This window comes from Parasteatoda tepidariorum, chromosome 4, assembly GCF_982258835.1.
Source record: "Parasteatoda tepidariorum strain Cologne lab strain chromosome 4, Ptep-v5.0, whole genome shotgun sequence".
Lineage (NCBI taxonomy): Eukaryota > Metazoa > Arthropoda > Arachnida > Araneae > Theridiidae > Parasteatoda > Parasteatoda tepidariorum.
In genome coordinates this window covers 118,892,569-118,918,159 of record NC_141758.1, presented here as the reverse complement: position 1 = coordinate 118,918,159, position 25,591 = coordinate 118,892,569, and the positions used below count along the sequence as shown (strand labels likewise).

General features: G+C 29.0%; 1 protein-coding gene across 7 annotated transcripts in view; it reads right to left on the bottom strand.

The window, feature by feature from the left end:
- The window catches only part of LOC107452876 (puratrophin-1), a 388,240-nt gene that overhangs the window by 33,619 nt on the left and 329,030 nt on the right, over window positions 1-25,591 (bottom strand). For all 7 annotated transcript variants that reach the window (XM_087161971.1, XM_087161969.1, XM_087161972.1 and 4 more), the window contains 9 exons: window positions 23,889-24,023; window positions 20,829-20,946; window positions 19,744-19,834; window positions 18,825-18,914; window positions 15,707-15,823; window positions 10,972-11,213; window positions 8,229-8,367; window positions 4,416-4,538; window positions 1,234-1,398 (listed from right to left, as the gene is read on the bottom strand). In XM_087161971.1, coding sequence (XP_087018097.1) covers window positions 1,234-1,398; window positions 4,416-4,538; window positions 8,229-8,367; window positions 10,972-11,213; window positions 15,707-15,823; window positions 18,825-18,914; window positions 19,744-19,834; window positions 20,829-20,946; window positions 23,889-24,023 — 1,220 coding nt within the window. The remainder of the gene's footprint in view (window positions 1-1,233; window positions 1,399-4,415; window positions 4,539-8,228; window positions 8,368-10,971; window positions 11,214-15,706; window positions 15,824-18,824; window positions 18,915-19,743; window positions 19,835-20,828; window positions 20,947-23,888; window positions 24,024-25,591) is intronic.

The window sequence follows — 25,591 nt, the reverse complement described above, 5'->3', positions numbered from 1 at the left end:
ACACTTGTTTTGTTATTGCTCTTTGGGTAAGCATATAGTTTGTCTAAACTCCCCATGCCATTCGTCCGGACCCGTGGTGGTGACCAAGGTAACGTGGTATAACTATTTCAAGTAGGGGTGTGGGGTCATTGTTTAGAACAAGTTTGGGTTCGGATCGGTGAGAGAAAGGGAATAATTTTCTTCGCTCTACTGTGTTAGCCTTAGAGTGAAAGAGCTCATCTTACCCTCCTTGAAATGCACTATTCTTGTTTCTATGGCAGCAGGCAGTCTCAGACTTCGCAGCGGGAGGAGTTCTTACCGTAGACAAACTGTAGTTAAAAGCGCCTTTGTGCAACACTGGAGAAAAAAAGACACAAGCAAAAAAAAAGTAGAGATGTTTGGTTTCATTTTTTGTTAGCCTAAAAGGTTGGAACCCTTGAAATTTATTCTTACATGTTTTTTGCATGTCTCTGAAAAGTGTGCACAAGTCAGTATAAGAAACTGTCAGCAGTTGGACAGAATCATCCTTTCGCATACAGAGAACCTAGAGAGGAATAAGTTTCAAAAATTTGGCCAGGAAACATTTCAACATAGAGAACTGATATTTCCCTTTGTGACCTTTACATTTTTGGTAATCTGAAAACTGACATTGTGGAATATAGAGTGCTAGAATGGAAGAGGTTAGAATTCTATCAGCTACATGGGGAAAATAAGGAAGGTACGCTGCTAGCCAGTAGTAGAACAGTGATGATTTTTTAAAATATGTGGACACTTTTTCAAAGATTGTAAATTTTAAGCAATTAAAAAAAAAACTGTTGATATTAATAATGTAAGACATTTTTCTTTTGAAGTATTTCTGAGACGATGATAAACTTCACTAGGTTCATTTCTAAAATGAAGAAACATCTTAAGAAACAAGTGTGAAATTAAGTGATTTATTATTATTGTTTAAAAAAATGTTAATAAAATGCACAAGAGGCGTATTTTTTTTTTTTTAAATTTAAAGATAAGAGAATTCTGAAAACATTTTTTCAGCATTTCATGGTTTACATGAACTCACTTTACTCAAACTTTAAAATATCAATGAAGATGAAAAATTTCTAATTCTTGATGCTGTTTTTCTATTTTGTCATGCTATTCTTACATGACCTCCTACATTGCAAATTCATCTGGCATTTACAAATCACAAACTTCTTGCAATTTAAAGAAAATGTTAACTAATCTCATGGAAAACTTAATTATTTTAATAATTACTTTATCCAATAGTTGGTAACAGCGACTGGTGTCTTCTAATTTCTCTCTTGCATCTTCTAATCTTTCTGTAAAATCATCCAATTGATATTTCAAAGTGGAACTGATACCATTTTCTTTCACTTTTGGGATTTCTTCCAACAGGTCATTACCCCTCTCTATTTGACGCTATAAAAAATAAAAATAATAAAGAGATGAATTTGCTAAAGAAATATTTATTTATTATTATTGAATGAATATTTGTTTCCCAAGTTTCCTTATATTGCACTGTGTACATAATCATAGAAAGCATTTTTTTGATTTCCATTAAGAAGACAATTGGAAAAGACTTAGATATGGAGGCAGGGTCTGAAATCAGAATGTCATAGCCAGGTATCAATGGTACCTGTATTTTATCTTAGTTTAAAAAACAGTTAAGTAACATAATTTAAACTTATATTTTTAATCATAATGTCAATCAGGAAACAAAAATTTTAGGCGTCATTCTAGACCCTGAAACAGGCAGGGTGCTAAAATCTGAAAATATCCCCTTTCCCCAAAATGAGCAGTCATCACAAAAAAGGGTGTTGTATTTCACAAAAATTTGCATAGCTTTTAAGAAACCCAAAATATTTGCAATTGTCACGAATTGAGAGCGAAAAAAAAAAGAGATTACTATAATATGAAATTTGCTAGCTATGAAATCGTATTAAAAAGTATCGGAGTTGAAAAAAGCTATACCGAAATAGACAGATTCGACTAATAACTGCCGAAATTATGATAGCGAATGAATGTGTTAAAAAGTGAATCCTTAAAATCAAAATTCATGCTTGTCATAATAACATGGTATAAAGACGATCAGAATAAGAAAAAACAACTGTAAGTGGCCAAAAAAACGACTTAGATTTATGACAGAATTGTTTCGAGTCGAACGCTTCATAAAGTGATAATCTAAATTCAAAATTCATGTGTCATAAAAATGCATTAAAAATATTAGATTTTAAAAATCCTATTAGAGAGGACCGAAAAAAGAATATATTGTAACCGAATTTTTTAACCATCAGATTACAAAAAAACCCTATCAAATCGGAATTTTTTAAAAGTCAGATCAGATATTTAAAATTTGATTTCTCAGGAACTATTTGACCAACTATGTTCAAATTTTGTATCTTTGCCATAAAAAATTTACATTCTGTAAAAATTTGCATATCTTACAAATATTTTTGCTCAAAAACAAGTAAAATAATAATTAAAACATAGTTTTTGGATGGAATTATCTTTGGATAAACAAATTTTAAAATTCTGTGCCAAAATTCAAGATTTAAGAATTCCAATTCATCAAAAAAAATGGTATGTTTATTCAAAGAGAGTAGGTTTTTATGACTGTTTTTGTAATTCATTACATTAAAAGCTATTCAGGGTGTTTATTTGAATATCTTCAAAATTTAAAGAGCTACAAGTAATGTTTGCAATTTTCGCATGAAAGTTAATACGATCAGGGGTTTTCACTAATTTTATTTTGTATCAAAATTTAATAAAAAAATGAAAATACTTTACAATAATAGTATAACTAAACTTTGATGGTACAGAAAAAGAAAACATACTTTTATAGCGGATGATTCTCAACAATGCCAGTGTTATTTTTAATAAATCTTGTTTAATGGTACAAGATGAAATTTTTGTGGATAACCCCTTATCGTTTTAAGCTTCTTTTAAAAAGTGCAAAAACTACCAAGAAAATTGCTTGAAACTTTTTAAACTTTTAAGATATTCAAATAAAGCTTTTATCATTATAGTTGGCAAATACGCTTAAAATTATGAAAAAAACTTTTTAAATATTTTCAGAGAATTTTCAGTATGAAAAAAACTTTTTAAATATTTTCAGAGAATTTTCAGTATAAAATAACCAGTTTAAATATTCATTGCTGGTTAACATTACTGGCTTTCATTACTGGTTACAAAACATTACTGGTTTTATAGTTTTCAATGATTTTTTCTTTAAGTTTTAAGGAAATTTTGCAATTAATCTTAAAACTTCTTCAAAAATTTTGTTTAACTCCACTGAATATTTATGAAGTTATACCGAAAAAACGTAAGGCAAAAATTTTTTTAATAAAAATAACCGTATTTCCATAAATATTTACTCTAGGTTTACAAAATTATATGCAGTTATTAAAAATAGCAACTAAAGTAATCTATACAAGTTCTTTGCTTTATTTTCGGGCATAGGGCGCTGAAAAATATTTGTTTTCTTTCATAATTTATTGAAGGTTTCTCAAGTCTCTGAAAGTTTTAAATTTTATTGATAAGTATGAAAAATTGCATAAACTAAGCATCTTTAAAATTACGAAATGATCCTTAAAGTATTTCTTGAGAAAGTGTCACTTCCATTACAAGGTGCGTAGCCAAATCTTTCAACAAAAAATAAGCACCTTTTAAGTACTTTTTAAGCACTCAAAAATATTTTTAAGCACTATATACATTAAAAAAATGTAAAATAATTTTCAAAGACTTTAGATGACCATGAGAAAATAACTAGCATTAAATTACACATTTTTATCTGAAATCAGGAGAGGGCACACAATCTGGATTTGACTGTATTTTAAAGTAATCATAGGTGGCAAAATAAAATGTAGAGAAATTTTGCTAGCAAGAGAATAATTTTCTTAATACTTTTTCTTACTTGAGAGACATATATGGAAAAAAAACTTACAGAAGAAATAAATTTCTCACAACCCAAGTAAAAAAAATAGAAAAAACTAGTTTTTTTAAAAAAAAATACCAAACACTTTTGTTAAAAGAGTTTATAATTTTAGTTTAAACGAAAGTATTAATTTTCAAACTATTTAATGTACCATTTTTAAATACTTTTAAATGTGAATACTCAAACCCATTCCTAAATAATATAATATATAGATTTTTAAATTGCGGAAAAATAATTAAATGAGAATAGTTATTATGAAGTAAAAAACTTTTAAACTTCATGGTACAATATCGAATTTAAGCCATTCTTCTAATATTTATTACTAAAAAATTGTATCAGTCAATTTTAATTTCTCCCAGTACCCTTGAAGAAATAGGCTTTTTCTGGACGAAATACCAATCCTGTGAGAAATATAAAATATCTTGTATAGGTTCCTTTTCACAAGTTTATCTAGGATTAGAAAATCTATAGAACGTTACACATTTAAAGATAAATTTCTAACCATTGCTAGAAAGTAGAATTTTTCAAAATCTTGCTCTTGTTCCCTGATACTATTTAAACTTTCTGCTAGGGTCTTATGCTTCTTAAGAGTTTCTTCACCTTTATGATTCAACCACGCCAAAATCTAGAAGAAAAAAGGAATTCAATTAAGATCATTTGATTCAGACATGAACAAAACATAATGTGGACATGTTTTAAGGGGATCTACACTCCCCCCCCCCTTACACTAAGTATTTCTAATACATAATATAATTTCCAATAGTATAATTCCATAATATAATCTCCAATTTTAATAATATTGATTACAACTGTAATTGTGATTCCTAGTAATCACAACAAGAAACAATTCCAGGTAATTATCATTACAAGCAATCAAAATATATGATGACACATAATCGTGATTTCATGTAATCATGATTACAAGTAATTGTGATTAGTTGAAATCAAATTATATGATTAAAATTAATGAAGATTGCACAGTTTATGTAAATGCAGTATGTATGAGCATATATATATCTATGTACTTATCATATGCGTACATATGTATGTGTAAGTGCAAACATTGACATATTTTCGGATTATACAATGTTTGTACAAATGTAAATAATTTCTGCATGTACTTATGCATGTACAATATCTATGCATGAATGTATGAAAATAAATACAACATAGGTATGCAAAACTGGCATAATTATGCATTCATATACTAAACATGTACACACATGTTAGTTTGTATGCAAACGCAATGTTTTGTATGTACGTATGTCTAGACAATTTACGCATGTATGTATGCACAGACAATCTACATATGTACATTGCACAAAAAAATAAATGGACCAACCTGAATAACTTTTGATCTAATGTTTGGATTTCTTTGTTCTATGACTCAATCTTAATGGTTCAAAGAGGTGATATCAAATATGCTAATTAATTAGTGCAGACTATGCATTATAATCAGACACAAAAGCATACAATACACATGCGTGTAAATGTTTAGCACATACATGCTTGCATTCATTAGACATAAATATATTGTGAAACATATACATATTTTATTGATATAAATATATCGTAAATATATTCATTAGACATACTTTGGGCTATTTTTACATATTTCGATTCCTGCCCACAAAATAGAAGGGTGGCCGCAATCTGGAAATTTGCGCTTTTAGCCATATCTTTAAAATTAATTGAGCAATTTAAAAAAAAAAAATTGCCTCTACTCGTGAAACTCTTTTATCGAAGGATAATTTCTTGCAAACAATAATTTTTGATAAATATTTATAATTTAATTCAATTGTGGATAAGACATTTATTAAAATAAATGTACCATATTAATCTACATAACTGATATAAAAAAAATTTGTATTTACCCATCCGAAAAATATATATATATACATATTTTTTCAGGGTTCCTACACTATTTTGAGAAAACAATATCCTGACTTTTGCAGGTTTTTCCTGACCTTTTACTATAAAATTCCTGACCCGCCGTTTCCCACTCCAACAAAGCTTTTAACATTGCACTTTCAATTAATAATAATATGTTACTTAGTCATAAGTATTATATATTGAATAGGATAAACACTTATATATTAAAGTGGAATTGGGTAATAGCACTTTATCCCAAATTATATTCTCAGAAAACTTGTGAAACATATTTTTAATTATCATGAATAGATTGAACTTTTAGTGTGTTTTTGTAGTTAGATACGAAAACTATTTAAATTAAAAAGATCAAGAAAATCTGTTGGATTAAGGAAATATTATTTTATTTAATGTTAGGTGGAACCAAATGCATGAGTGTCGTCAGGATATAAAGGGTTAATCAAATCTGCGAGATATGTATCAGTATCCTCAAATAATATTTACTCTTAAAACATACTAGAACATTTGTTACATAAAATTATTAATTTTTAAAAATCACCAATTCACTTCAAACTGAGTTTTCTTTTAAAAGATAATATTGAAATATAAAGGGGAAAAAAGTTAATTATATACAAATAAAAAATATCTTTTTTTTCAGTATTTTTAAACTTATTTCTGTAATACTGTAAGCTTCCGGAGAAACTCAGGGGCTCCTATGTTACATAATATTTTTCAACATATTTTGTAGTTCTGAATCAAGAACATCCAGTTCCGTTGCAGCAGTTTTCGTCGATTTAGATTTTCTTAATTTCAAAATACAAAATCTTTTCTTTTATTCGTTGTCTAGAAATTTCAGCTTTTTTATTCTCATTTTTTTTTTTGGCTTCTAATGCATGTCTCCATCTTGTTCTAGATCCTTTTACAGTATCTATCATTTTTTCATTAATGTCTACGTATTTTATTCCATTTATAAATGAATCATAATCATACACACGCCTTTGTGAAATAATTGAGGTATTCAAACAATAAGCTTTTATTGATTGAAAATCCCCCTTCGACTGTTGCGTTACCATGAGAGAGGATAAGAACAATTTTTATAACCTCCCACAAATTTTCACTTTTTTTTTCTCCGTGCAAATACTTCGAAAAAAATTATCTAATCTCTTTTGCTGTGCTCTAAGAAACTCCTTTGCCCTTCTTTTTTTTTTTTTTGGCAGCATCACAAAACAGTAAAAATTCCTTTTTTGATTTTTCTGCTGTTGTTTCAGCTACTATTGTCTCTAAACCAGTTATTCACACAAAGAGCAATAAACCTAGCAACCCTATCAAAAATTCATTATCATTGAATAAACAGGAGGAAAATAGCTAACAGGACAGGTTCTACCAGGGAAAGAGGAATGTTATTATGAGGAAATTACATATTTTGAATTACTGAATTTTTCCTTGAAAATTTATTTTTGCCTGTCAGTCTTTGAATGAACTATAGTTTTTTTTTTATTTTCCTAACTTTTTGAATATGTAAGAAAAATCCTGACGTTTTCCTGACTTTATGAATATGTAAGAAAAATCCTGACTTTTTAGCTTAATTTTAGAATATCCTGACTTTTGAAGGTTTTCCTGACCGTGTAGGAACCCTGTTTTTTAATATTTGAAAATTTTGAAGGGTTTGATGAGAGAAATAAATTAAAAAAGCTTAGAAAACATTTTGATTCATCATTTGTAATTGCTATTCGATGTTTTTTTTTAAAAATTCAAGAACTTTTCCGGAATACTTAAGCATTTTTCAAATACTTATTAAGGTCGTATGAATCCTGTTAAAATGATGTAAAAATTGCTATACCTAAACAATTCATTTTTTCCCTATTATTAAATAAAATGCTAATGAATAATCAAAAATTATTTTTACCAAGAATTATCTTTGAAGAAATGAATTATATGACAGTATGCTAAATTTTTTTCTTGAGATATGGTAGAATACCTATGCAGTATATTTAATACTAAGGTGTCCAAACTTTCAAATGCTCACCTGACTAAACTATTGAGATTTATTGAATAATTATATTTTGTCTGTCAGGAATCCAAATAAAAAAAAAGATATGTTAATTCAATAAAAGTATGTCTTTGAGTCTGATTTCGTAACTTAAAATGTCATCTGCACTAACCAATTAGCATAAAAAGAGTTTGAAGTCATCCCCTCAAACTGTTAAGAATGAGTAATGGAAAGTGAAGATTTGATCATTAGATGAAAAATTATTCAGGGGGATATTTTTTTTTATGCTCTATGCATCTCTTCTTGCGCCTGGAAAAGTCAAGGAATTTAATTTATGCATTCATTCATCCTGACATAGCAACTGCAAAACATTTTTTTCTCCAATATATGTGAGATTGTAATTCACAATCAATTATATTTTTTAAAAAAAATCTTAGGTATACATATGATTTTTACCTGACTAGATTCTTTTTCAAACATCTTAACCATCATACACTCTTGCAGTCGATTCAAGCGCTTGTTAGCTAATTTCTCTAATTTCTGCACAACTTTCTTCAACTGCTTAAATAATGATTTGCTTTTTTCTAAAGCTTCTCTATACAAGAAAACAATATCATAAAAATAAGAATAACAAATCAAAATATAGCTCTAAAAACAACATATACGACTAGCATACAACTTGCTCTTTTCTTAAGCTTCTCTGCTTAAGGAAATATTATAGAAAATAATGACAACAATATAGATTAAAAACAAATACATGTTTCTTCTTAGTCTAATTTGCTGATCTTATTTTTTTTAAATGTTCAATCACAAAGAAAACTAATTGAAAAGTCACATTGTCTCGTATCAATATAGGAATGGACATTATTCCCATTTCTTTTTAAGCATTTAAATTTTATTTAATTTAACCTAACATAACTTAAGGAACAATGAATACTTTTTAAAAGCTTCAGCACAGAAATGTTTCATTACTTAAAGAGTTCTCATACTCTTACAAATTTGCCAACAACAGTGGCATTTCAATTTCAATGCATGACTTAAGCAATATTTAATAAGGAATAAAGAAAGTTGTCTTTCAGTTGCTTCTGCAAATATTTGCTTCATCACCTAGAGTTTTTAAGCTCAAAAAACTTTCCCAGCTGTTTTACTTCAATTTCTCTACGCTTTAAAATTATTTCAATTTTTAATTATAAAATTATAAACTCAAATAATATTCAAGTGGAGAAAGTATTATCTTTGCACTGCAAATAAACATAACCAAATAATGCACATTTCACACAAATATATTTTTTTTGATAAAGCAAAGCTTGGAATGTGAAAAGAGCACATATGATGTCATATGAAAAATTTATTGTTTTGGTAGAATGAATAAGAAACTTCTTCAATGTGGGAACACAGAATTTTTAATGTATGTTAATAAGAAAGTATGTTTATGTAATCTGGCAACAGATCAGAACTACTACTTTAACTTATATATGAAACTTATTGCTTAGATATGAAACTCATTCTCTGTTTATTTTCTTAATATGATCATCATTCTATTTTGTTTCTTTTATACTATGCTGAATAAGCAGTTAGTTAAGCTTTAAGATGTTAGATTCAGTTAATACTTTTATAATTCAATAATTTCTACAAAAATGAAAGAGAAAAACACATTATTCATGCTGAAAAAAATATAAACATATAATATTTAATTCGTAACAATTTTATAATCACTTGATCCAATAATTTTTAAAAGTCAAAATTTCACAGGTATTACACACAGAAACACTACTGATGTATTTTGCTTCGGCTATATTGATACAATATCAGAAAGAACTTCTTTTTGTGGATATAATCGTGTGAGCTGATGGGGAGATTATATTTTCTCCCCTCCCGGAGTTTTATTAAATTATTATTCTTTTAAATATTTTATTTTCATCTTTTTTCATTATTTAGTAATGTTTTCTCCACTTTTTGAACTTTTATACATATACATACACACACACATTATATATATATATATATATATATATATATATATATATATATATATATATATATATATATATATATATATATATATATTAAAATAATGAAACAAATCTTTTTAATTTTCAAGAGATTTACTACTTTTTTTCAGAAATTTCGAACCACAAATGGGAGAATTCACTACATTTTCACACTAAAATGGTGATGACAGAAGCTGGAGCAGTGATTTCCTTGGAGTTGGAGCTCTAAATTTTCCCATGATTTTTGTGCTCTTCTAGTTTAATTGTCTTTTATAGTTTTCAAGCTTAAAATATAAAAGATTTTGAGCATTTAATTTCTGGATGTTTTACAAATATCGATAATTTATGTCTGGCTGACATATTTAATTTAATTTTGTTTTAAATTGGTTTATCTAGTATTGATTTTCATTTTAATTATTCTTAATTTGTTTTCATAATTATGACATACTAATCATACTATTATCTAAAATTCTTTTATAATTAACTTAACATGTTAAGTTTCTATAACTGACTTAATATGCATTTCGAATTAAAAACTCACATTCAAAAGTGCACAAAAAATATGGTAAATTTGTCGTAGCTTATTATCTGAGAATAAAGCAAGAGAATCAAAAATTTTGGTCCCTGCTAAAATATCTTTTTCTTCTTCTGATGTTAATCACTTCCCTGATTCTCACATATATATTGCAAATATTTATCATCTCGAGAAAAATCAGGCTTAGCAGAATTTGTCAGTACGTATTGTTTCATCACATTTTTACTCAGTTGGAAGCAAAAAAAAATAATCTGCTGTGATTGGAAGTTTGCCAAGTTTTAATTGGGAGTTTTGCTGTTGGACTGAACACATGTTTTGTGCGATTGTATATACGATGGGTAAAAGCAATAAGGGTAAAAATAAAAAAATGGCGTATTCCTTCACTGACATTTGAAAAGAACCATTTTGCGTTGCCCCTTTTTTAAGAACTATCATACAAAGACTAATATTTAACTTTTTTCTGATGAGATAACTTGGATTAGTAAAGTGATTTTAAATTAAATGTTTCTTACACACAAAAAAAAAATAATAATAATATTTCAACTTAAAACTTGTGCATTATGTTTTGTTTTAGTTCCTTGTATTTATTTATAAAAAAAAAAAAAATATGTTGATTTTCTGCATCTTTTTTCTCAAAATAATGGGTTAGGGTTAATAGTTTAAAGTTTCTTACTCATAATCTGGATTGTTTTGAAATTTCTCCTGCCACTTTTCTAACTGTTTGAGGAAGTCGGATCCTTCGCTTTCCAAGTATTTCAGTTGTTTGTCTCCAAGAACATCCATAATTTGTTTCCTCTGCTGTTCGATCAATGTTTTTGTGAGGACGGAAGGCAAGCATCCCTCTCTCAAGTCTTGGATGAGTTCCACAAGGCGACATCCCATTTGATGGCAACTCACAATGAAGGGATCTAAAAACTGCAACAAAAACTATTCTGTTACCACTGCGTGTTTGTGCATGCAACTCTAGCAGAATTTTTTTAAGATATCTGCGACAAAACTCTCTAGCACTAATATCTTTCTGCACGCTACTTTTAATAATAACATACATGTCACTAATTTAAAACAACAAAAGCACAGTGTTTACAAAAAAAAAAACTACATAATTTTTTTTAATTGAAAAAGGAAAACATTTTTATTTTCATATTATGGATGATATTCTCGCATTTTATTGGGGGGGGGGGGCACAAATTATTTCCTTTTTCGCATTTTGTAAATAATCATCAAAATAAAGAAAATAATTAAAAACCATGAAATCTGTAGTACTAAATGCGAAAAAAGAAATCAACGCGAATCGGACTCCTCAAATGCGTGTTTTGTTTTGAGATTAGGTAATATTGTATAAAAATGCATATTGTATAAAAAATATTGGGTATAAAAACTATAGAGAAATAAATATCTATAGCTGCCAAAAATTTGAAAGAATTGTTGCCTTAATAAGTAAATACTCAAAAGCACGATTTGAATTTTCCATATACAGTGAAACCTGTGTATAACGATACTGTCTATAACGATAAACCTGTCTATAGCGATATTTCCTTGAGGTCCCGGTGAAATTCCTATTTACTCAATGTATTTTTAACCTGTTTATAGCGATAACCACTTTTCAGTTAAGCATGTCTACAACGATAATTTTTTCTCTTTTGATAGTTGATAGTTCTATTCCGATTTTTCTACCGTTGGAAAACGACTCCCCATCGAGCCTAAATGTGAGATAACAAAATGTTTTTTTTTTCATCTCCTTTGTATGTAACATTCTTTCGTTGTTTCTGAGAAAAAAAGCCACTTTTAGGGGAAATTAGAGCAGTAGAAATGGGTGAAGGGGTATTGTAGGAGGGAGAGAGCTTCGTCAGAAAAACAGGTAACACACTGATGAGACATCGATGCGACAGCGACACGACAAGAGGGGAATTCCTATTCAATAGCATTAGGATGCGCAGAGGTAATGTGCGCGTCTTAATGCTGTTGAATAGGAATTCCCCTCTTGTCGTGTCACTGTCGCATCGATGTCTTGTCAATGTGTGGTCCGCCTTAGGGGAGGGGGAGTTTCTCGCCAATGATGATATCCCTGCTTTAAAAAGAACACTCCGAAGGTCAATCGTCTTGCTTTCCTCACCATTCATTAGTTGTGGAAAGGACATAAGTTGCAAGGGGGCGCTCTTTTTTCAGAATGGTCACTTTCAAATCTTCTCATTCATAAGTAAGTCCTTATCGTTACTCACTACGGACTGGCATGATTTCCTTGCAATAAAGTTAATTTTAATTTTGAAGTGATGGCTCGGCGTAAAGCATTATCTTTTGAAGAAAAATTAAATATCATATCGGAAATTGATCAAGGATTGAAGCAAGTTGACGCTGCTAAGAAATATGGGATTTCACAATCAACAATAGCTACTTTTTTGAAGAAAAGAAAAGATATCGAAGATGCTGTGGAAGGAAGCAAAATTGATGGTAAAAGGAAAAGATTTAAAGGTGCAGTTAATGAGGATGTAGACAAAGCTACCCTAAGATGGTTCCACGAAATGAGACAACAAAATGTGCCAATTAGTGGTCCAATGATTGCAGAAAAAGCAAGAACATTTGCGTCTTTGCTAGGCAACGACGAGTTTAAAGCCATAAATGGGTGGATTACATCATTTTGAGAACATCATGGTATTGTTTTTAAAACCATCTCAGGTGAAGAAAAGTCAGCTCCAGTCAATGATGTTGCATCCTGGAAGCAACGAGTAGAAGAGACTATTGAAAAAACTTATTCTCCAAAAAACATGTACAATGCTGATGAAACTGGCTTATTTTATCAGCTTATGCCAGATAAAACAATGGCATTTAAGGGAGAAAATTGTAAAGGCGGTAAAAAATCAAAACAGAGGTTAACTGTTCTACTTTGTGCAAACAGTACTGGAACCGATAAACTGAAGCCGTTCGTTATAGGCAAATACGCTAAACCTAGATGTTTTAAGAATGTGAAAAGTTTACCAGTTGATTACAAGGCAAACAAAAGAGCCTGGATGACAGAAGAAATATTTAACAACTGGCTGCTTGATGTGGATAAGGAGATGAAAAGAAAGAAGAAAAAAATAGCTCTCTTAGTTGACAAGTGCACTCCTCACAACAATCCTCCAAGTTTGAAAAATACAAAATTGTTTTATTTTCCCCCAAATTGCACGTCGATTCTACAGCCATTAGATTTGGGAATAATACAATGTTTCAAAGGATACTATCGAAAAAGATTAGGTCAGAACGTTGTTTATAATCTGGATAATAAACTCCCAAATCCTTATGCAGTTGATGTAAAAAATGCATGTGATTGGATTTCCGGAGGGTGGAATTCATTGACACAATCCACCATCCAAAATTGTTGGAAGAAAGCTTCTTTCTTTGAGGATAAAAGCAACGGAAACGCAGAAACTGAGCTTACTGAAATCACTGATGAAGAAGAAAAATGTGCGGCAGGCTTAAATTCGATTGTCAGTGATTTCCAAAGATCATCTAATACATGATTTCCATTTAACGCAGATGAATTTTTAAATTTAGATAATGATGTGTTGGTTTTCAGTGGTGCAAGTGATGAAGAGATTTTAGCAGAAGTTATCCCGAGTGATCAAAGTGATGAGGAAGAAGCAGCTGACTGTTCTCAAAACAGGACTCAAATTTCACCCGAGAATGCCATATTGCTAATTATCACTTTGCAAGATTTTGTTGCAACATTACCAAATGTAACTAATGTTCATTTGAATTCATTAGATGGACTGAAATCTATGTGCATGGAAATGGCAACGGCTTCCAAAAATAAGCAAACAAAACTAACTGATTATTTTTCTAAATAATTTCTGTTTCGATTCATAAAATTTTAAGTAAATTTTTTTTGTGTGCTGTTTCATAATTCTAAGTAGAATTTTAATTTGGAGCCTATAAAAGAAGTTTAATTTATCATTAGTTTTAAACGTATACTTTTAAATTTCAAACCTGCCTATAACAATATTTTATTTAGGTCCCTACAGTATCGTTATAGACAGGTTTTACTGTAGTTTGAAATATATCGGAATATTTAAAATTCACTTGAAAAACAATATCAATAACTGCCAAAGATAGAATCGAAACATTACATCGATTCTTGATACTATTGGCTTAAATTAAGCATGCCAAAAAGTGATTATCTAAATGCATGATTCAAATATTACATGTAAATTTCAATAGAAAAGAACATTTTTCTTAACTTTTCAAAAGAAAAATCTTTTTGCAAGAACTTTGTAACGTTCTGCGACAATGTCACCGTGTCACTGCAATTCTGCCATGGGGGTGCATGCATCAAAACTGTTTTGGAACAAGGCAAATGCTTCAGCTTTGGTTACAAGCTTCGGTTCTGATTTCATCAAAATTTTGTGAATAAACATTCAATAAAAAATATAAAAATTTTTCTTCTAAATTAGTTCTGTTTATTCAGCAATAAAGTGGTGTATAATTGTAGTGTTTCTCCAGCGATTTATCTGAGGCACACAATCACAGTTTCTTGAACTATTTATACCTGAGCACCTCAGGAATAATGATTATAATTGATTTTATGAGTTCAAATGGATTCAAATGTTGAGTATGAACTATTTTTGTCACCTGCAATCCTTAGTTGAATTAGTTGAAAACTGAACTAATTTAGATGAAAAATTTAAATACTAATTTTTTAACATATGTATACACATAAAGTTTTGATGGAATCAAAAGCAGAATTAATTGTTAACTTTGCTCTGTCATAAAATTAGAAGACCGTGTGTTGTGTATCGGTTAATTTGATGCCATATTTGTCAATGACATAAATCGTAAAAGTCTATATTCTAACTATTTATACTAGTTATACATTATTTTTTAAAATAAAGTTCCTACAAATATCTTATCTTAGAAACTAAACTCATTTCCTATAAAACTTGACTTATGGCATCTGTGGCGTAGTTTTAATGTATGTTTGACGGATGTTATCGATTATCTCTTTACGATATATATATATATATATATTAATTAATTAAAAAATTTTAAAATACAGAAAATTAATCATGAAATTTTTTTTTATCTCCACATCCTACTTACCGGACAATAGTTCATTAATCAAGTAATGTTTCATTTCGGAGGGAGCTTTGTCCCCCAAACTCTCCCCAAAACTGTGGTACTGTATGGCATTTTAAAGCCCTCCGGGAGCAAAAAAAAAAAAAGTACATATATATATATATTTTACAAATTATTGTTAATATTGGAAGATTTTTTTCCCTTTCAAATATTAGATTTTAATCCAGTATGTCCAGTAAAAATATGAAATTTCCAGTAAAAATAGATTTAATCCAGTTTAAGATAAGCTTCAATGATTGAATTAAAAACCTTAGAATAAAATTATTTAATTTTTCAAAAAGAAAAAAAAAGCGGTTTACCTTATGAAATTGTATCCATTCTTCATGATCATAATGGTATAAACCTCCATATTCAACTAATAGTTGATCTCTTGAAATATAAGTCAGTAGTTGATTTTCATTCGAGATGGATTCAAACTGAAACCAAAATATTTTTTATAATTTGCAGTATCTTATGAAAAGTAGTTAAATAAAAAGGATACCTTCCTTTATAATTTTTTTTAAAAAAAAACCCTACTTTAAATCAACTATTTTTTAGCAGTTTGTCACTCTACAGCACAGTTTAGGGGTCACCTTTTAAAAATTTATAGTTTAGTATAAGTAGTAATTACACACAACATTTCTAAAAATTTTAGAAAGAAAAGCTTACGGTATAATACATTAATGTACAGTGCACTGAAAAAAGAATTACCATAACTTTTCATCCTAATGATCAGATTTTTATGTACTAGGACACAATTTTAATGCTTTGAGAGGGTGACAAATATGCTAATTAATTAGTGTGGGCACTATTTAAAAAAATTATGAGATGAGACATAAAAATGCGATTTCGTTGAATAACCATAATCTTTCCGGAAAGCATTTTTGTCTTTCTTAACCTCAAAATATGGGGAATAACCACAATGTGGAAAATATGCTCCGAATAATTTTTGTTATGCGAGCAGTCTAAAGCTTGGTCGGTCCCCTAAATGTTAATTTTACTACTGGTTCATTTCGCTATATCTCGAGAACTTTTTGAGCGAATCGGAAAATCTTTGCACAGAATAATAAAATTCATTTATCCAAAGATAATTCCATCAAAAAATAATTTTTAATAATTATTGAGTTACTTTATTTAAGAAAAATTTTGAATAGTGAGTCACACAAATTTTTCGCATATTTTTAAGAATTTCATGTGTCATAATACAAAATAGGCTGAATAGTTTCAGAGAAATCAAACTATAAAGAAGTATAAAGAAGTTGTTAATTCAATTTCTCAAGAATTATTTGAAGAAATTTGTTTAAATTTTATATTTTGACTAATAAAATTACTTTTAAAAATAATGTAAGTACTTGTATACCTTACAATTCAAAATTTAATAGACTCTTATTAAATAAATAACAAAAAATAACAAATTATTTTGCATGGAATTATTTTCGGGCAAACAAATTTTATAATTATGTGCACATTTTTTAGATTCTGTTACAAAGTTCTTGAGATATGGCGAAAAACACAAAAATTAATATTAAGGGGTCCAAACTTTGGACTGCTCTCCTGACAAATTGTTTGGACCATATTTCCAAGATTGTCCTATTTCAAGGGTAAACAACCCCCGAATATTCATTAAAAAAAATGCATATTTGAACTTGATATCTTTTTTCCAATATGCAATGGAAGCTATAGGTTACAACAAGAGTACTCTGTTAAATAATCTAATTAATTAAACTTAATTTACAAGATTTGGTGCATATTTATCAGTATTGTGTAAAAGTTACCTATGTTAACTCTTTCAGGGTGCGCAGCCAAATCTTTCACCAAAAAATAAGCACTCAAAAAATATTTTAAGCACTAAATACATTAATATAATGCAAAATAATTTTCAAAGACTTTACATGAACAAGATAAAATAATTAGTTTCTGACAAAGAACTCTTTTCCTGATTATATTAGCCGCCATAAAAAGATTGTCAGATTTTTCGGTTCCATTTCAGAGGGTGGAAAATGAAGCCTGAAACTGAGAATATCTTGCAAAATGTAGCAGAGTTGCACATGAGAGTGCTAGAAACTCACCGAACTCAACTCAGTAGACCCACATGCAGACTCGCAAGTATTTTATCAAACATGTCAAATGATTAATACTCTATGAACCGACGGCATGCCGAAATAGATTGTGGTTGAAAACGTTGAATCAAACAATGTGAAAAACACATTTTTGATGACACATGATGAAAATCGACATGGTAAAAAAAAAAATCTCATTTCCGAAAAGGGAAAATTAAGCACTTTTTAAAAACACACAATGAAAAAAGTACTTTAAGGGCTTTTAAAGAACGGAAATCCAAATTGAGCACCTTTAAGCTCTTTTTTAAAAAGCACACACACGATGTCTTTATAAGGCTCTGGGACCACCAAATACCACTTACAACCAAATTCTTGAATTTTTCAATGTGGATGAGACATTATTTTTTCCCCACCTATTAGAGTGGCTATCTCCTAATAACTGAAGAAAATACAAAAAAAGAAAATAAAATAAAAAGAAATGTGTTTACATACGTGTAGGTGACAGTAAGAGTCAGCCTGGGGTCAAGAAGATAGGCCGGACACTGGGAGCTATTTTCCCTTGTGCATTATTATGTGTTTGCTTAAAAGATTATATTACATCGTGCTAACTTTTGGTTATAAACACAGAGTTTATAAATTTGTTTATTTATACGCACAGAAATTAAAATTTATAGTTAATTCTTCACAGTAGGTAAAATTTAGAAAATCTTAGGAATCTTTCCTTCCAAATGTCTTGAAATCAAATCAATGTTAAGTTATAAGCTAAACGAATTTCTCACTATAAATCAATACAATATCCCAAAAATATTTTAACATAACATTGTTAGGGAAAAAATAGCACAATGAAACACAAACATAATACTTTGCACAATTTCATGCATCCTAATAAGTCACCAGACAATACAAAACTACAGTTAAACTGAAACCAAAAAAAAGGAGCAACTTAATTAAGATTTCAGCAACATTGTTCCAATCGATCTTAAGCCCAGAAAGCCTTACGACAACCTTGTGTCAAAATTTTCTTTATATTGTCACGGAAATGTTTGTACTGAAAACCTTTTTTTCAACAAAACAAAAATATTGCAGTTTCAAACCTTTCATCCTAAAAGGATTAAAAATTTCTCTTTAAAGCTTTTTTAAACAGTATTGTCACTTAATTAAAATGGTCACTTTGGTTTTAGCTGGCGTCACACTAGCTATGGGATCAAATTGCATTGGTAATGTTCATAGAATAGAGCAGATTGTCACAGATATCATTTTAAGGTTAGAAGGTTTACACGTAAACCGCATAAAAAAACTTTTTAGGCTTGCATTAAAAAGGTTTTTGCTGAGTAAAAATAAACCTTATTTTGCTATCTGGGAAGGAGCAAGAACTTACTTTAAGGTGAAAAATGGAAGACAATGATGATTGGCACGGATTGGAGGTAGGAAGCCCTAGCACTAGACTTATTGTCCCTGGCAATGATTCCTGTAAGAAAAAATATAATTAACTCAACTCAAAAATAATTAACCCAATTAACTCTACTGACATGATACTGTGTCAATTTTGCTACACCTAAATATATCAAATTGTTGCTTAAGATGTTGCTTCTTCATTGATATTGTAAAATTTAAAGAAAAGTGAATATGCTATGGAGATTTAAATGCTGAAAATATGTTTTCAAAAATACAAACAAATTGTTGCACAATTACTTCCCAATCACATAATTTTATGTATTTATAATTATTTGAAAAGAAAAATTTCTGCATTTGAAACTTTATGGTTTACTCTAAGTCTACATGAGCGCTCACTTTTCGATAACCTTTTAAACTGTAGTGGATATATATATATATATATATATATATATATATAAATAGACAAGAGAAGATGATTAATAAAAATATTTTTCAAAAGTATTTAAAAAAATATTTTTAAATTATCTAAAAAAAAAAATACTAGGTATGTACTATGTACTACTAATAATAATCTGCTAAATAATAAATCGAGTCTTAAATAAGAAAGTAAATTAATATAAATAATAAAACTTGATAAATAAGAAAGAAAGTTATTCTTCATTCATAGAAATAAATTTGAAATAATTTCTTTTTAAAAATATCTAACATTTATTTTACTCAATTACTTTAATTTTTGTTCAAGAATGTTTTCATAACATTTAAAAATAATATCTATTCAATTTATTCAGCTATTAAAAATATAAATGTAGCAATATATAAATCCTAATGTACATGAATCTATGCTTGTTTTAGAACCAAAAATATGATAAATGAGTATAAGCAAATGAAAAATACAATATTACTTCTACAAGGGCGAATGCTTTATACAATTCATCCCATGGTGCATCACGACCATCGACAAGGACAAGAAAACCAAGACACATAGTTTCTCGTCTGAAATATAAAAAATAATAATTTATGTCATTTGTTAACACTAAACATACCAACACTTAATGTATACCTATTTCTACGATAGCCGGTCAAATGACCGGACTATATGTTTCTTGATTGAATGTATGAAATATGGATGTTAGGAAGCAAATAAATTAAAAAAACTTTATTATAACTAAACAAAATTGTACATGTGTCAATTTTTATGTATAACAAACACAAAGAATAAGAACTTTTATTGCTCACTGCATTTTTTACATATACAGGGTATTTCCATTGTATATGTTCCACAGACATATTATTATTTCTATAATTCTTATAATTTTTCTTATAAAGAATATATAAGAATTACAAGAGTTATTCTTATAATTAATAATATTTCTTCTAAGAACTTGTGCTGTCTTGATTGTTTTGACATAATTCTGGGTAAAAACTAGCAGTTAGTTAGAAATGAAATAAAGCTATTAAAATAAAATATAAGCTATTAACCAAAACATTTAGTTTTTGTCACTTTTTCTGACACAAAAATGCCCATCTAAAATTTTAAGTTCTTTCTCGAAATTTGAATTCACAGTTATTCTGATTGAACTAACTACACAACAGTCTTTGCAGAAATGTGAAACTCATCGAATGTAATACGTTGAACACGCATTACATTGTAATTTCTGATCTGATAACCTTATAAAGCAATAAACTGTTCTCCTGGTCAAATGACCGGTTGTGGTAGAAATAGGTATACGACAAGTATTATTCGCAACAAACAAAATACGAAAAAAAAAGAATATTAACTGTATATAATTGTTAGAAAAAGTCCTGAAGTCACATGTGCAAAAACGACAAGATGATGAGCACATTTTTGATGCAAAAGTACTTCAACGGTCATCTGACCGGTTAGGGTATATTTAGTGTTAAACTATAAGTCAGGGTATAAGAAAGCATTAAACAGGATTTTAAGGAACAGTATACATTATTATTTTAAATATGTATTCATACTTACTTTGGAATGCTTTGGAAGTAGAGCAATGTTTCAGCTAAGTGGGTAGCATTTACATTTTGAAGCTGCATTTTCTTCAAAGATATATACACAATACTTCTGTCATATTTATCTCGACATCCTAATTATGAAAAGAAAAGTCTTAAACAATAAACTCACTTCAATTTACACTTAAATTTAAAAAAGGATAAATACATAAAACTTTTTAAGGGGAATGTTTAGTGAGGTTATAAGGCAATAAAGTCGAATTAAAATCTCATTTTTCTCAAACAATGTAAAATATAGAATTGTATCCGGAATATTCTCTTGGAATTTATCTCTGAATCTAAAGAAGAATAAAAGTGCTTATTTACTATAGAAAAAGTGAGTTTCTTTTATCGTGAACTTATTCCCTTCATATATATATACATATATGTGTGTGTATATACATATTATGCATAGAAATACATTTACTTTCATCACTTGCAACAAGTAAAAGAGTACATACTTTTACTTGTACTTCGTTACTTTTTAAATTTAGCACTTTTACTTGTTTTATGAGTATTTTATAATTAAAGAAGTTCTCTTAAAACTTACTTCACTCACTTTTTAAATTATTAGGACTTATTTTTTTTAAATGAATGTTCAAAGGTATGCGTTAAGAAGAAATTTTAAATTTTCAGCTCCTCCTCTATTTTTAATTTGTTTAGTGTAATTAAACTAACCATAATCTTTAAAATTATCAAGATTTAATTTACTTTTGGATTTAATGCTGAAAAAATATTCATTTAAAAAAATTAAATATTTTTATGAACATATTAGTCTACTATTTAAAGAGTTTGCGATCGTCAATCATCATTGAGGATGACACAAGTCACAAAATTACAGTCTTTTTTAACATTTTGTATAGATTATCTGTTGTCTGAAATTATGTCCACCTGCCAGTCGTGCATTGAGGGTTAAAACACAATCGTTTTTAAATGATTGTTATATGAGTCACAGACCAAGTACAAATGGGTGAAAATTACTTATTTTATTAATGATAAAAGTAGTTTGCCACAATTCATATTACAAATGTATATAAGTATACAACCATTTTTTAATGAAATGATTTAAAAAAATTTAAACAATTTTGAAATGTAAATGCAATGATTATTGAAGCAAAAAATTTTAGCACTAAATTATTATAGGGTCCCTAAGCTTATAATATTTAACAAATCTAAGATAGTTGAATTTTTTATTTTAATTGTTTTTTAATGAAATCATTAAGCGATGAATTAAAGTTTTTTGGAATAACAAATATGAATAACATAAGATTTTTTGCTGCTTTTAAAATAGTGAAAGCCCCTTCACTTCATACTTTTTTTAAAAATTTTGTCTCTAAATATTGTTGAGTTTTTCCATGAAACAACTTAAGAGAACTGAAAATTTTAAAAGCTATAATACAATAAAAACTATTTATAAAATAAAAAAAAGTAATAAAGTACAATAAACGTTTACAAAAAATTTATGAAATTGGTGGATAGTCCCTCTTGTAAAAATCCCTATAATTAAAAATCTCAAATGTCTCGTATATTTTTTTATTTAAATAAATAAAACGGAGATGGAAATGTTTTGGCGATGAAGCTTTGTGATTCTTGACCTACATGACATGAAACCTACATGACATGGGGACCTACATGAAAATATGTAATTTGTGAATGATCCCCAAGTCAAGTTTAAGGATTAAGGTACTGATTTATAAATAAAACAGAGCGAGAAAGCCATTAGTTTGATAATAATGAAGATGAGAGCGCTTCACCAACGATAAAATTAATAAGAGAAATAAAATTTTCTTTTGCTACTAAGGAAAAAAATTTATAACGTTTAATTGGTCCCCGGTGAACAAAAACTCGAAAGATGTCTCGTTTCGAATTCAGAGGGCGGAAAATGAAGTCTAAAATTGAGAAACTCTTGCAAAATACAGCAGATTTGCACACGAGACTGCAAGATATCCTTCCCACCAAATCGTACAAGCTGACCAGCAAGTATTTCATCAAGCATGTAAAATGATGGGTGCTTTAATACGTGGTGGAAAGTCGAAATAGATTGCAGTTGTATGAATTGTGAAAACATTGAATAGAACAGTGTGAAAATCATGCTTTTTGCATAATTCGAGGCAAAAATCAAGATGAAGAAAAATCTCATTTTGGAAAAGGGAAAATTAAGCACTTTTTAAAAAACATCCAATAAAAATAAGCACCTTTAAGCATTTTTTTTTCCTTTCAGCTAGATGCACAAAAATTTAGGAATCCTTGTGGAAAATAGGTAAGCTGTCAAAACTAGTTCTGATTTAATGGTACTTTTTTCCGGAGGTTTTTGTATACGTGATGTACACATAGTAATTGAGAAAAAAAAATACGCTGGTGAACCATGTGCTTAACAAAGAGAAAAAATAAGTAGCGAGGCGGGACCATTGATTAATAAGCAACTACTCTCGATTGGCTAAGAAACTGTATAATTGATCTTGATTGTATGACGCATTGTCTTTTCCACATTCCAATGAATGTCACTAAATGTGTAAAACTAATCATCAAAAACTTCGCCCCCAAAGTCTTAACTTCTTTTTTTTAATGTAGCTTTAGGGCTGGGATAGGCTGCTTGGTAGGGCACTGGGCCCATGTCCAAGAGTTCGTGGGCTCAATCCCCGCCGTCCAAAGACTCCCCGTGTAGTAAATGGTGACGGACGCACGTTAAATCTGTCGTGTCACAAAGTCCTCCATGTTCCCATAACAAATCAATACCTCTGGGGGTACTCAGGAGTCTTCTTGTCTTCTGGATTGTCTCAAAATTACAAGGCTACGGAGTTGAACATTAGTAATTGTAAACCAAAAACGGGGTTGGCTGGATATATATATAATTGAATTGAAAATCCTGTAATTGATTGACAAATACGAGTTCGTCAAACTCGTATTTGACGATTGTCAATCAAATACGAGCTTGTGCTTACTTGAAATCACCATTTAGAACTATCATTGTATTAAAACTGATAGTTATTTTTTTTCTATTTGTTTCATAAGTTAATAAAAGAGGAAATAAAATTACCTGGCAAAATGGAAACTTGTGCTTCGAGTGCATCTTGGCTTAAATCTGCAATGGCATTCAACTGCCTGATTTCTTCTTGTTGTGTTTGGCAGGGAGAATCTACTCGAGAATTGTTCTTTGACTTCTGTTCAGTATCTGTAGTGAGAAAGCGAATAATTATTGGGTGAATTGGAATAAACACATAACATTCACGTATATATATCTCTATAATAATAAACACATAACATTCACGTTCATAAGACTCCTAATTAATTATGAGCACTGAAATAAAGTGTTTATATTTGAGTGCAAAATCCTATCAACCAAGAAAGTTAGCGCAAATTCGTTTCAAATTGCAAGCAATGTAGACTGTTACGAATTTGTAAATATGCGTATAGTTTTATAAATATTTTTTTGTTATGAGGCTGAATATCTCAAAAAAATATTTTGTAACATTTTTAGACGATTTCACACATTTTGAGAAGGTTTATCCAATTTGATTTAACAGTTGATTTGAAGAACTATGTTAAGGAATTCAGGGGTCTGTCTAGGGTTTTCTGAGAGGTACCTATTTTGTGAAAATTTAGATATCATTTGTGAAAAATTAAAAATTATGTTAAAAAATCAACACAAAAATATGGACTTATCGTTTCTTAAGGGATAAAAAAATAAAATTTTAAGAAAGAGTATTTTTTTCCTAAAATTGAATTTGTGAAACTACCGTTTTTCCTAAAGTTGAATTTGTGAAGGTACCGCTAAACGGTAGTAAATTCGGCCTGGACAGACCCCTGACAATTGAAAGCAAAATGGTTGTTGAGTGTTTCAAAAATTCGCTGTGATAATGGAGGTGTGAATATATTTCAAATGATTTTAAAAACTGGAGCAAAAATAAAGGGGAATAGTTTTAGATTCGACCACTCCATATTCTCCTCAAGTAAATGCTGAACGCTTGGATAAGACAAGATGGATTAGCATTATTGTCTCAAAGAAGAAACGAAAAGCTTTATTACTACTCCAGCATATTTATTAAATCCCTCAAATGCAGTGAATAAAACTCCAGCTGAAATGTGATATAAAGAAAGCCTGATTTATCAAAACTGAAAATATCTGCTAATAATAAAGTACAAACGGACTTCTATTTAGCGAATTTCTCTATCTTGCTATTTTTTTCGAGGAACCAAGAACATTTTGGAAATTTCCTTTCAAAATAACTTCCAAATAGCGAAGTGAATTTTCTATTTAACGAACTTTTCTTTGAGATTCACTTTTCCTATTTCTCAAAATATTTCAGAACATTTCAAACTTGTTTATGCATTTTATGGGGGAAATGACCTTTAATTAATTTTCGAAGCCACTTTACTTTTAGAGAAAGCAGTATAATCCCTTTCCCTTTTTGTGTGTTTGCATCTCAAACAAAATTAACGATTTTTATCAATAGCAACTAAACTTAAGAACGCACGAGGTAATGACTGTTTAAAATTACTTTTATAATAAATGCAGCTATAATGTTATACATAAATTTAGCTTTTTTTGGTTGAAAATATATGTAGCATGTATTGGATAATGATTTGCTCTATTCTTGCTTTCCATGCAGATTTCTTTTATGCTTAAGATTTATAAAATAAATAGTAGATACTAGTTTACAAGATAAAGGTGAATCCATTGCAATTTCAATTATGTCTAGTGATTATGAATTTAAAACTCGTTTTGATTTTCTATTTAAC